General features: G+C 36.8%; 2 protein-coding genes across 5 annotated transcripts; one reads left to right on the forward strand and one right to left on the reverse strand.

Annotated features, from left to right (window-relative positions):
* The first annotated feature begins 1,659 nt into the window (after window positions 1-1,659).
* LOC119080719 (PRKCA-binding protein) lies at window positions 1,660-3,720 on the forward strand. Of its 3 annotated transcripts, none has more exons than XM_037189205.1 (5): window positions 1,660-1,944; window positions 2,135-2,246; window positions 2,317-2,430; window positions 2,491-2,738; window positions 2,807-3,720. In XM_037189205.1, exons 2-5 carry the CDS (start codon window positions 2,139-2,141, stop codon window positions 3,666-3,668), a joined length of 1,332 nt encoding a protein of 443 aa, XP_037045100.1. In that variant the 5' UTR covers window positions 1,660-1,944; window positions 2,135-2,138; the 3' UTR covers window positions 3,669-3,720. The 3 variants fall into 3 exon arrangements, with proteins under 3 accessions (XP_037045100.1, XP_037045099.1, XP_037045098.1); XM_037189204.1 differs by having other exon boundaries at window positions 1,694-1,822; XM_037189203.1 differs by having other exon boundaries at window positions 1,944-2,074.
* A 32-nt stretch (window positions 3,721-3,752) lies between these two features.
* Window positions 3,753-8,173, reverse strand: LOC119080693 (sodium/hydrogen exchanger 9B2-like). 2 transcript variants are annotated; one of them, XM_037189140.1, is made up of 12 exons: window positions 8,025-8,173; window positions 6,426-6,583; window positions 6,248-6,356; window positions 5,912-6,154; window positions 5,789-5,824; window positions 5,591-5,727; window positions 5,175-5,514; window positions 4,782-5,111; window positions 4,627-4,724; window positions 4,423-4,545; window positions 4,115-4,361; window positions 3,753-4,047 (listed from the first exon to the last, which is right to left on the reverse strand). In XM_037189140.1, exons 2-12 carry the CDS (start codon window positions 6,573-6,575, stop codon window positions 3,884-3,886), a joined length of 1,977 nt encoding a protein of 658 aa, XP_037045035.1. In that variant the 5' UTR covers window positions 6,576-6,583; window positions 8,025-8,173; the 3' UTR covers window positions 3,753-3,883. The 2 variants fall into 2 exon arrangements, with proteins under 2 accessions (XP_037045035.1, XP_037045036.1); XM_037189141.1 differs by lacking the exon at window positions 8,025-8,173 and adding an exon at window positions 6,847-6,868.
* Window positions 8,174-11,349: the final 3,176 nt, after the last annotated feature.

Below are 11,349 nucleotides of genomic sequence, written 5' to 3' on the forward strand. Positions count from 1 at the left end.
CAAGAAATCTCGCAAGAAAGTAGATATTTTTTCACAAATTTAGTCTCTTTCATCAGCAATTTCAAAATGCGTAATTCGTGGAGAGTATGACGTCATACTAGGCTAATTTCTAAGATTGATATATGCGTGTATGTTACGTGTGACGTTATCAATGCCTACTTTCAAGTCAAAATATTGATAGTACGTCGTAAAAAAATTGTTTATTTATAATAATAGTAAATGACGAAAGAAGCACATAAGAGAAATATTTTATCACTAGATGTGAAATTGTGGACCCGAGGCGAAGCCGAGAAATGTATCAACAATTCACCTTGTTTCATACATAAGTGTTAATCGATATACAAAATTATTCTAGAGTGTTGATCTTTAAAAATTAAAATGTTCCCCGTCAATAAATTGCTTTTTAGTCTACGATATTTCAATGAAAAAAGTATAATAAAAATTGCGAAGGCAACAAACGGAAAACGTTCAATAGACGCTCGTACAAGAATTGTATTTCATTCACTCACGCTAACTTTTGTCGCTCAGTTAATACTGTCAAAGTTAACAGTGAGGTTAGATTCTCCACAGCCGATTTTGTCCGTGAAGAATTAACTTGTCAGTGAAACTTGACATTTCTGATGTAAAAAAGTTTTCGATTTTCTTATTGATAAAAAATAATTATTTTGATTGATGACATTGTGTTTAAATAGTGAAAAACAATTAATTAAATTTTGTTTATATTCCAAAGGCAGTTGTTCAGTGGGCGACGAAAAAATAGAATTTCTGTACGCGCCCTAGCATATCTGACACAGAGCATAAGTGTAGCTGTCCAAAAGGGTAGTGCTGCATCTATAGATCTCCTCGGTTTGCGAAACTGATGACAGCTCAGCACAGTGCAATGGATTACTTTGACGATTTTGTGTGCAAACTAACCATAGCCAACCTCGCAAAAGCGGAATATTATTTAAATTCATGAAAATGCAGCAACAATTTTTAGACATTTTTTCGAACAAATCAACGCTTTTATTTTGTTTGACTTCAAATATAAATATTTCACGATTACTAAAAATGTTTAATTCAATTTTCCATTTTCCATTTTCTATGTTAACTGTTTTCCTAAAAAATATTTCAAAAACTTCCCCTCTTTGCCAATGAACGTCAACATAAGGTATGGTCGAATGTCAAACTGTGTATGGAGCGGAGGACATAGCGATTTCATATAAACAAACTCACCTCTCATGAGGTTTGCATGAACGGACCATACCTGGTTTATACTTTCATTGCTCTTTGCGAAGTTGGCTCTGTTTGGATTGCACACAAATTTTGGTATGCGATCGCACTGCCAATCGTCAACCGAAGAGATCTATCATGGGAACGGTACCTCCGACACAAACTTAAGTGAAATATTTTACTTATAAATTTAATGTATTTAGGATGAAAATATGAAATAAATGTTGCATCGATTCTTGGTACAATTCCACCTTCCAAGAACTTGGTAAAATTATTTTATTTATAAATAATGTGAAATAAAAGAGCTACATTTTTCGCATCAAATATACCTCGAATTTACTGAACGGTAACATAAGACACAATGGTTTTACCTTTTCGGGCACCTTTTCAAAAGTAACTGTTCAGGGCGCCTCTAGTGATGGAAGCATCAAGTTGGATGTAACTCCTGACACACTGGCAGCACTGCATTAATCATTATTGTGTCATATTGATGAAAACACATAAACAGAAAGTACAATTTCGTTTTGTTGATAAAATCCATCGCCAATATTCAAAGAATGGCTCAACAAGACGAATACGAAGATGATTACTTCCTTGAAGAGGACAAAATGTTAGCGAAATGGATTCCTAGTGTGTTACTGTTAATCGCTTCTTCTTTTTATAAGTTGCCTTTGATTTTACTTTGATTGTTGTTTTTTTTTGACGTTGTTATTGACTAGTTGTTGAGTGATGGTAATTTCTTATCAATTTTTATTTTGTGAATTTTCTTTTTGTTTATTTAATTTACGATGTGGCCCATCGGCTATGGAGCAATGCCACAGTGTTATCACTATCCAAGATGTCATTTATATGAAGATTCAATGTTATTGTGCTACTGTAACACAACAAGTTTTCTATAAACTGAAAATGTTTTACGTTGCAGGGGAATGACTGTAACATCTGGAAAAGTTGTCATCAAAAAAGACCAGACGAATTTGATAGGAATTTCAATTGGAGGTGGCGCACCATATTGCCCTTGCTTGTACATTGTTCAGGTAATGCTACTATGCCGAGTAACCATTCTCTTTGCTTATAACTTCCTTATTCTCTCACTCGCTCATTCAGGTGTTTGACGGAACACCGGCAGCCAAAGAAGGCACTCTTCAAAGTGGCGATGAACTTCTGGCAGTCAATGGTGTGTCGGTTAAGGGGAAAACAAAAGTTTCTGTTGCCAAAATGGTTTGTGAAGAAAGGAAAATCTTTCCCATTGACGTTATTATGATCCAAATTTCTCTATAGATTCAAGCGACCAGCGACGAAGTTATCATCAGTTACAACAAATTGCACGCTGATCCGAAAGAGGGAGAAACCTTGGACATAGCGCTGAAGAAAATAAAGCATCGATTCGTTGAAGGACTGTCCAGTAGTACGGCCGATTCGTTGGGGTTGTCTAGAGCAATTTTATGTAATGATTCGCTGGTTAAACGATTGCAAGAATTGCAGGGCACTGAACAAATGTATAAAGGACTGGTCGATCATGCCAAGCGGTAATTCTGAACCTGATTTTAGCTAATACGATAAATTTGATTCAAATTTCTTTTCTTCGAATCCTCAGCATGCTCAAAGCTCATTTCGATCTCATCCAAACATACCAGGCGTTCGGCAACTGTTTTTCATCGATAAGTGTTCGTGAGCCCCAACCCAGAGCGTCAGAAGCGTTCCGATTATTTGGTGAGATGCATCGAAACATGGAAAAAGATGGTGTTAAGATGCTCAAAGCCATTAAGCCAGTACTGGCTGACTTGGGCACGTACCTATTTAAAGCCATCCCTGACACTAAGCTTACCATTCGACGTTATGCAGATGCTAAATTCGCCTACCTTTCGTATTGCTTGAAGGTTAAGGAAATGGATGACGAAGAGCACAGTTTCACTGCACTACAGGAACCGATTTATCGAGTGGAGACAGGGAACTACGAATATCGCTTAATATTGCGATGTCGTCAAGAGGCACGGACGAAATTCGCTGGCCTGCGTAGCGACGTCCTGGAGAAGATGGAATTGCTTGAAAGTAAGCATGCGCGGGATTTGACCTGTCAACTGAAACGATTCATCAGCGGACTGGCGGCATTGAGCAAAGATTTGATCGATCGGCTGCAAGAACACCAGCATTTGTTCCCGGTGGAAGTTGATTTAAAGGACAGTGCATTCCAATACAAATCCGTGGCACCAGTTCAATTCGAAGAAGGTATTGATGACGACAGTGTCGAAGAGGGCGTTGAACCGAACGAATCTCACGGAGATGAAACAAATGGCGATCAGTTGATCCCTGGCTTCAGCGATTTGTCGATGGAAAAGAGTTCGGATGGGGAAAAAGATTTGCTCTTCGAGTTGGGACTGGCCGATGTGGATCTGTCGTTAGGTTATGCTTCGTCGAACTTACCTAATTTTGACTCATCGGTTGATCTTCTTAATTGATTTTTTATTACAATTTCTGAATCATTCCAATAAAATAAAATTAATCGGAAAAGTGGCTTTTTTGGTATGACGGTGCCTATGTCATTTTTGTTGAAGTTTTCATTTTCAGTTCAAGTTTAATCTTCACTTAAAGACACCCAACAATAATATTAAATATATCGCTCACAGCTACTTAAAATAACGAAAGGATTAGCCAGTGAGTAATCAACCATCCTCTACTCTTCAACAGTATAAATCGGCAGTGGTCGACCTTGATTCGTGTTCGTATTTGCCGCTGTTTGTTTATCAACCCGCAGTTCTGGGTGCCTGATTCGATCTTCTTCGTCAGCATCTTTGATGCTCAAATCATACAAAGAAGGTCGACGTGTCCAACCTGAACCTGAGTATCCAATAAAAGGAAATCGGTAATTTTCGCAACGTATTTTATATTATTAGTAGCATCAAACCTCTGCGTAAGTGTGAGGGTTGAAGTGGTGCAGTTTTCGTCAGCAACTTTGTTCCGGATATGGCGATCAACAAGGCACCAAGCGGAGCTGTCAGAATAATGCTCAACACACAAATCATTGACATAGTCTTGGCCAAGTGTTTCTCTTCTTCTGTAGCGTCGGGATTCTCTTCTAGACGTTTCAGGAAAACTGGTCCTAAAGCGGCCTGTACAATCGCTTTCGCCATCCACGATAATGAAACGAACAGCTGGTGAGGAATAATATTTTAATAAGAAGGGGATCCATTCGGGATAAAGATTGATGATCACCTTTTCTTTGGTGTTCAAGTTGTCGCCGAATGCAATACCAATCGTGGCTAAGATACGAATTATTACTCCAGAAGAAATTATAGCAATGCCATACGCTACCACACTTGGATCTAGTTCGTTTATCTGAAAATTAAAAGACATTGGCTCGTTTTTGAGTGCCAACGGAACAAAATAAAGATCCAGAGTCTGGAATTCATACGGTACCTTCACAACAGTTCCAGTTAGACCGAACAAAATTGGTTCGAAAATCATCCAAAATATTTCGAATCCTGTCGCAACCGGATTATCATCAACTTCCCATCCTTTTGAAAATTAAAAAAAGTGAGCAAAATTGTCGCTGGAACATCAGACGAACAAACCTTGTTGGCACCAATAATGGTTGCTTACAAGTGCAGCAAAGACAACACCGAGTGGGCCGGCTCCTTCATAACCAATTTTCTCGCTGCCAAAAACCACTAATGCCCCTCCAGCTAATAGCATCAGTATTCGAATCGGCACCAAATACGTGTCACCCTTTTCTGGCACTATCCTCAGAAGCTGTCCCCAGAAAACGCCAAATGCCAATCCTCCAAGTATACAGACCGGTGCTTGTGATATTTGATAAGGCAAACTACCTGTACCGAATACCATGCTAGCAATTATGCCGAACACGGCCACCGAAGTTGCGTCATCAATTCCAGCAACAGCAACTGAAAAATTTACCACTCAACATAGGAGTGTGTGAAGACACAAAAAGAATGAGTATAACATACGTATACATGTTGGTATGCCTTTGGCGACACCGTAGCCTTTCTTTCGCAGCCGGAATAAACATGGCACCACAACTGCAGGTGCTACAGCAGCCATGATAGCACCAAGAGCGAACGCCCAAGTTAAGGGGAAATCAAACAAGAAATGGGACATGACTGCAACAACACAACATTCAACAGTCCATGGCACAAGACCCAATTTCAGTATGGTCTTGTACACTTTCTTAAACGCCTCCGGATCAATTTCTAGACCAGCACGGGTCAATATTATCGTCAAAGCAAATTTTCGAATTTCTGCGGTTACATGACTGAATTCACCTTCCACATTAACCCACCCTAGATTCTGAAATCGTTTGAACAGGGGATCGATGGATAGGTGAGTAACGCTGTTTCAATTTCTGATTTTTTACTTTTTTTACCTGAAACAATATTCCCACTGCCAACATGCCTACCAATCGAGGTAGAGTTGTTAATGAAATTAACCAACCACCGAAATTTGCAGCAATCGATAGCACGACCAAACTGAATAGTTGTCCCCCAGGCGCAGCCATTTCACCTATTTTTGTTAAACAAATTGTATGACAGCATTTTGAGGTATGATTCTTAGACTATGTTACCTAGTATCACGTATGCTGTTATCCATGTTAAGACACCTGAAACGGAAAAGCAATCGCGAGAATTTATATTTGGATAGTTCCCATTGTGACTAAGGAAATATTGAACATCTGACTTCAACTCACCGATTAGGACTATAGCGACAAAATTAGCAAATTGTCGATACGAGGGGCACAATGGATATGGGAACAATTTTTGCCAGTATTTCGGTTCCCAAGATGGTGTGCTATCCTCAACTCTGCATTTCATACACAGTGCGAAGATCCACGATTCCTGTATGTTGGCTGCCGGATTCGGTTGTTGTTGTTGTTGTCTTCGCAATCGCTGGTTTATGTAGTTTCGAGTGTGTGCATCTCCATTCAACCGATCTAAAATATTGAAATGCAATTTTCAGGCTAGTCTTGCCTTGCCAGTAACCACCGGAAATGTTCAAAGAATAAATACAATTTTCTGCAACTTACCCATATTGAAGCTTTTCGTTGATTCAATATCCGTTTGTTGTGCGGGTGGCGTTGTTGATTGTACAAGTATACTCTTCTTTCGTATTGGACCAAGGTCTGGATTCGAAGTCTATAACAATGGTTTATTTTTGGAGGATCGTTCAAATAGTTAGTCATACTTGAAAACTTCGTTTTATACCTGTGATATCTTCCTGCGCGAATGAAAATCGTTTCCTACATTGTCATGGCTCAAGCGAGCTTCATAGGCCGGATCGGTCTGTATGCTCACTTTACGTGATGTTGGTTGAGTAGAATTAGGCCGTTCACCTGGATCGATTGGGCTTAACATTTTCAACGCTGAAAAGCGTTCACATCAACAGTCAGAGAGGCTCGTTTAATTTTAATGAAATTATTTTGTGAATGAATGTTAAGGGAAGGAGCGGATACATTTATCAATGAACGACTGATTAGATGCGTGCTCGCATAGACATTTGTCCGACATGTTGATCACACTATTGATAGCGAATTGGGTATAAGCATCATATCAAACAGTCAGTTTAAGTTTTTTTTTGATAAAATTTGGTGTCAGATTAGCGACCTTGATGTGACAATTTTATTACCAAGAATTATAGCAGGTCTTGACAAAAAAAAACCGTTACAGTTGCATTGATAGTAAAAGGTATCACACCATGACTAGATAGACAAGATATGAGCGTTAGTTTTTATCATTGTACAGTGAGTGAATGAGGTACAATACTATCGTCGATGTACCAGAACTATCGAATGGTTGATAAACGGCTATACATTAATTTAAAAGTCTATTTATGTGGAAGCCAGGACTTCAACCAGAAACAAATCCTTTCACACAGTGTCCTAGTCGAGTACAAACATTCAGACTCACTCACAGTTGAAATCATGAAGTACATCCCAGTTGCATTTCGCAAACTCAACACAAGCTCACTATCATTATATTATGTGCAGTGGATACCATGGACATTAAATGAATTTATCATTTATCATTCCAGATATTCCAAATGGCTTTCTTTCTTTATCACAACAATGACGGGCTTTATTTTAAAGCTGCAACATTTCAACTTTTCAAACTGAAAGACAGGTAGCAATACGACACACTGCTTATCATGATAAATGTAAGCGTAGATGTATAACGTTTGATTACACCAATTAATATTGTTGATTTTGATGGAATGTTTTTTCATTAATCGCGGACTTGAGATAAGATTTACGGGTAATTGCTGTACACTCACTTAAATACACAATAAAAAAGACAATGAAAGGAACAATTGGCAACAAATATTTGATTTCGATTTTAGAGCACCTATTTCAGCAATTGATTTATATGGCCGCACTCAAGAGCTTAAGCCAATATTTTGTAATGGTCCGACATTCACAAGTCTCGTCTGACGCGAGGGAAAGATAGTTGGAAAGAGATTGTTGACCGTCGATGGAATATTAGCCGTTAATATGGCAATATATTTTCGAATACTAAATTGTTAACAGACGGACTATAGGCGTAAAATTGAAATACCAATCTGCTCAATTATTCACTCAATAACACTTGTAAACATATGTGAAGAATGCAGTCGTTATAGGCTTTTTAGGAGTCGCTTCCCATTTTCCGATTTCAACGAAATCTTGTTAGAAAAGACTTACTTCGATTGAAAACATTACGACTAGCGAATTCTCGACTTCATAAAATTTTTTCCAATGTTTTATAATTGGTAAAAACAATTGATTGAACGGTTGAGAAAATAAAAATGAAAAAATATTTTCAACTGACCTTATGTGATTCAATCGAAAATTTAATTGATTTCTTGCTATAACGGACCGTTAACAGCCTTTAACTTCAAAATTATAAAAAATAGTCCCGAGATATTCTGCGGTTGTCCCGAACGAGCTTTTATACTGAAGCGATTATCGACAACTGACTGCCACACGAAATTTTGTAAAAAAAAATCGTTGATTGATCTAATATCAACCACACAGCAGCATTTCATTTTTAAGTTACGTTTATCGTTCACACACACTCCTCGCATTTTCAATATAACTTTCGATGAATGGTCAAATTCAAATTGATTAATTGGGATGGTACAATATATGGCACAGGTACAATCAAATACGGTCCCATCATTTTCATACACATTTACCCATACACCATTGTCCAATGGATTTACATTTAACGTGGAAAAGGTGAAACTCGCTGGCACCTCCTGCTAAATTAAATAAATTAATTTTCTAGCTCGATCACATGAAAAACAATGTAAATAGTTGAACCGCATGTGAATAGTCGACCGCATGATGTGTAGTTGAGATGAAAGACATTACGTAATAATATACACGACCGGAAAATATAGCAATGAAAAGAGCATTCAGATTTGTTATTGTTGAAAGAAAGACACGGGTAGTTCATCCTAGTGAAAAACGAAAGTCTCAAATGTTCGAAATGCGTAGTCTCACGGTCTCATCTCTATTGTCTTTTGAGACGTGAGACTACGTTTTTCGAACATTTAAGACTCTTATTTTCGCCCGGGATTTACAGTCAAAGGCAGTCAATTTTCAGCATAAATTTGCTTCAGCTGTTTTTCAGCTGATCCACACATACAATCAAACCTGGTTTTCCTTGTTCATACGGTTGAAGCTGCTACATGCACGCGCATGATAGTGGTAAAACCGTATAAAGACGTATAAACGGTTGTGATTGTTTGTATGGATCAGCTGAAAAACAGCTGAAGCTAATTTATGCTGAAAATTGACTGCCTTTGACTGTATTAAAAATTAAAAATTTTTATTTTTAGAAGCACTAACTGTACTCAGGGGACATTCTTGGGAAAAGATTTTTCCAAAAAAAATATTTCTTTTTTTCAAGGAATTATCGCTGAAACATTCTTCGATTTTATGTGATATTAACTCAAAAATTTGAAATCTTCATTTACTATAGTCGGTATGACGTCAATTATATCCCCATTTCGGTATTGTAATCGATCCATTGTAGGCGAGCACGTGAAAAAATCAATAAATACACAAACGATTTATTATACAGCAATGGTTTAAGATAACTAAACGCTGCATGATTCTTAGATCAATAGCACAAACGCACAATTATCAATGTCTATTATATACCAAATTGAAAACGTGGGCGAGACTACAATACATCAATCAAACTAACAATTGAAGACATTTTTTTTAATAAGTCTAGTAGTAAGACAGTTTTGTGTCATTTTCATAGAGCAAACAAAATTTATTGACACTCTAAATTAGATACAATCATGTGGATTAGAACGTAACGATTTTGTAATTTGTTTTGTTTTGCAATCTTATGACAACAGAGTGAACAGGAGCCGTACATCAAGAGAAATATAAAAGCGGACCCTTTGAGTCTCAAAGTTTTTAGCTGAGTCAAACGGAGTCTTTATTACTATTTGAAATCTTTCTTCTTTTCTTCATTCTGAGGAAACCATCAGACATCACCTTAAAATTAGTTAATGTAAAATCGTTGCGTCGAGACTTCTGACTCAAGTTTTAAATGTTTTTTGAACCTTAAAATTTTGAAATATCTATAATTTATCAAATTAATAGTTATTTTCCTAACGAGGCTTACAAACCTTTGAAAAAAAATTCCTACCAATTCTTTAGCTCAGTTCAGATCATTTAGTTTCCTTATAGAGCTGGAGTTCCTACCAGGGCCGTGCGACTTGGAAGCGAAGGTGAGCTGGGTTCACCCTGGAAATTCTAGAACACACTCAATCTTTCCAAAACTGAAAATTTTCTCATATTTATTTTCGACCAAAGTACACTGAAAATTTTCTCGAATTCATTTTGCAAGCAAAACTGCTTCAAATGACAGTTTCTCGTATTGATTTTGAACCAAAATACACTGAAGGTTTTCACTTAAAACCTTACATTCGAACGGTCGTAACTCTTGATAAATTATTCAAGAAGACACAAACGATACTATAAAAATGGGCTTTTCTCAAGTTCAGAAGAGCTCAGCTCACCCTGAAAATAATGTCTAGATATGGCCCTGGCTCTTACTAAGTTTATAAATTGAGGTAACATTTTTTCTTAGAATAAGGTTCATATTTTAGCATGTAGTGATCTGCGAACATTCAACACAAACTTCTTAATATAATTCGAGTTTATTGCTCAAACACTGAAGCCACTTCAACCGCAATTGCACCATATAAAAATAAGTTTCGACGATTTAAAAAAAAAATGAGCAAACGTTGCTGATAAACCTGATAAACACAGTCTGTTCAACAGACAGCAACTACTATTATATTCCATGTGAATTCTCGAAATTCTGACTACCTAAAACTTCATTTTGGTCGACTTATCGGTTTCAATCAATTTCTTTTTAACTTTTTAATAGCTCATACATAGCCCATAGTTTATAGTCACACAAATTGAAATTTAAATGAATTTTCTTTTCAACCGTGAAAAAAATAAACAAAAACTTAATTGAAGAACCAGTTTTCATTGTTTTGATTCCCATGAAAGGAACTTATTTCTGTGGTTTGTGATCACGAAAAACATATTCATGATGTCGAACAGCAACAACGTTTGTCGAGTTACAACATCCTTGAAAAGGATAAAACTCAATAGAACTAATAAAAATGTAGTGATCAAAGTGTCATCATACGCGGGGTCGCTATTGAAACAGCTATCAGATCCTTTACTTCATTTTAAGATATTCATTTCAAACCTTATACATAATTTTTATACATGTTTTTAGACATGAATCTTTTACTTTATTTTTTAAGATGTTTGATACCAACAAACGTGGTTAAATCTTCCATTGTATTCATTCGTTGCCTCACAATGACCAGTAAGCGATGTTAAATTTTCCTTTATCAACGTTGATTTTTGATCATTTTATTCCGATATCAGCCTTCCAGTGCCTATATTCGCGAAAATATTTTCAGAAATTTTCTCAAAATTTCGTCATTTTCTCAAATTTCCACAAAAACCGTTTTGCGAAAATTCACGAAAATTTGAGAAAAATCGTGAAAATATTTTGGCGAATATTGGCACTGCAGCCTTCTGATGAAAAACGAGTCTTAGAGGACTTAGACGACCGTGGGAATACATTTTTGTGGAACGACATT

The sequence above is a fragment of the Bradysia coprophila genome, unplaced genomic scaffold (assembly GCF_014529535.1).
Source record: "Bradysia coprophila strain Holo2 unplaced genomic scaffold, BU_Bcop_v1 contig_350, whole genome shotgun sequence".
Taxonomy (NCBI): domain Eukaryota; kingdom Metazoa; phylum Arthropoda; class Insecta; order Diptera; family Sciaridae; genus Bradysia; species Bradysia coprophila.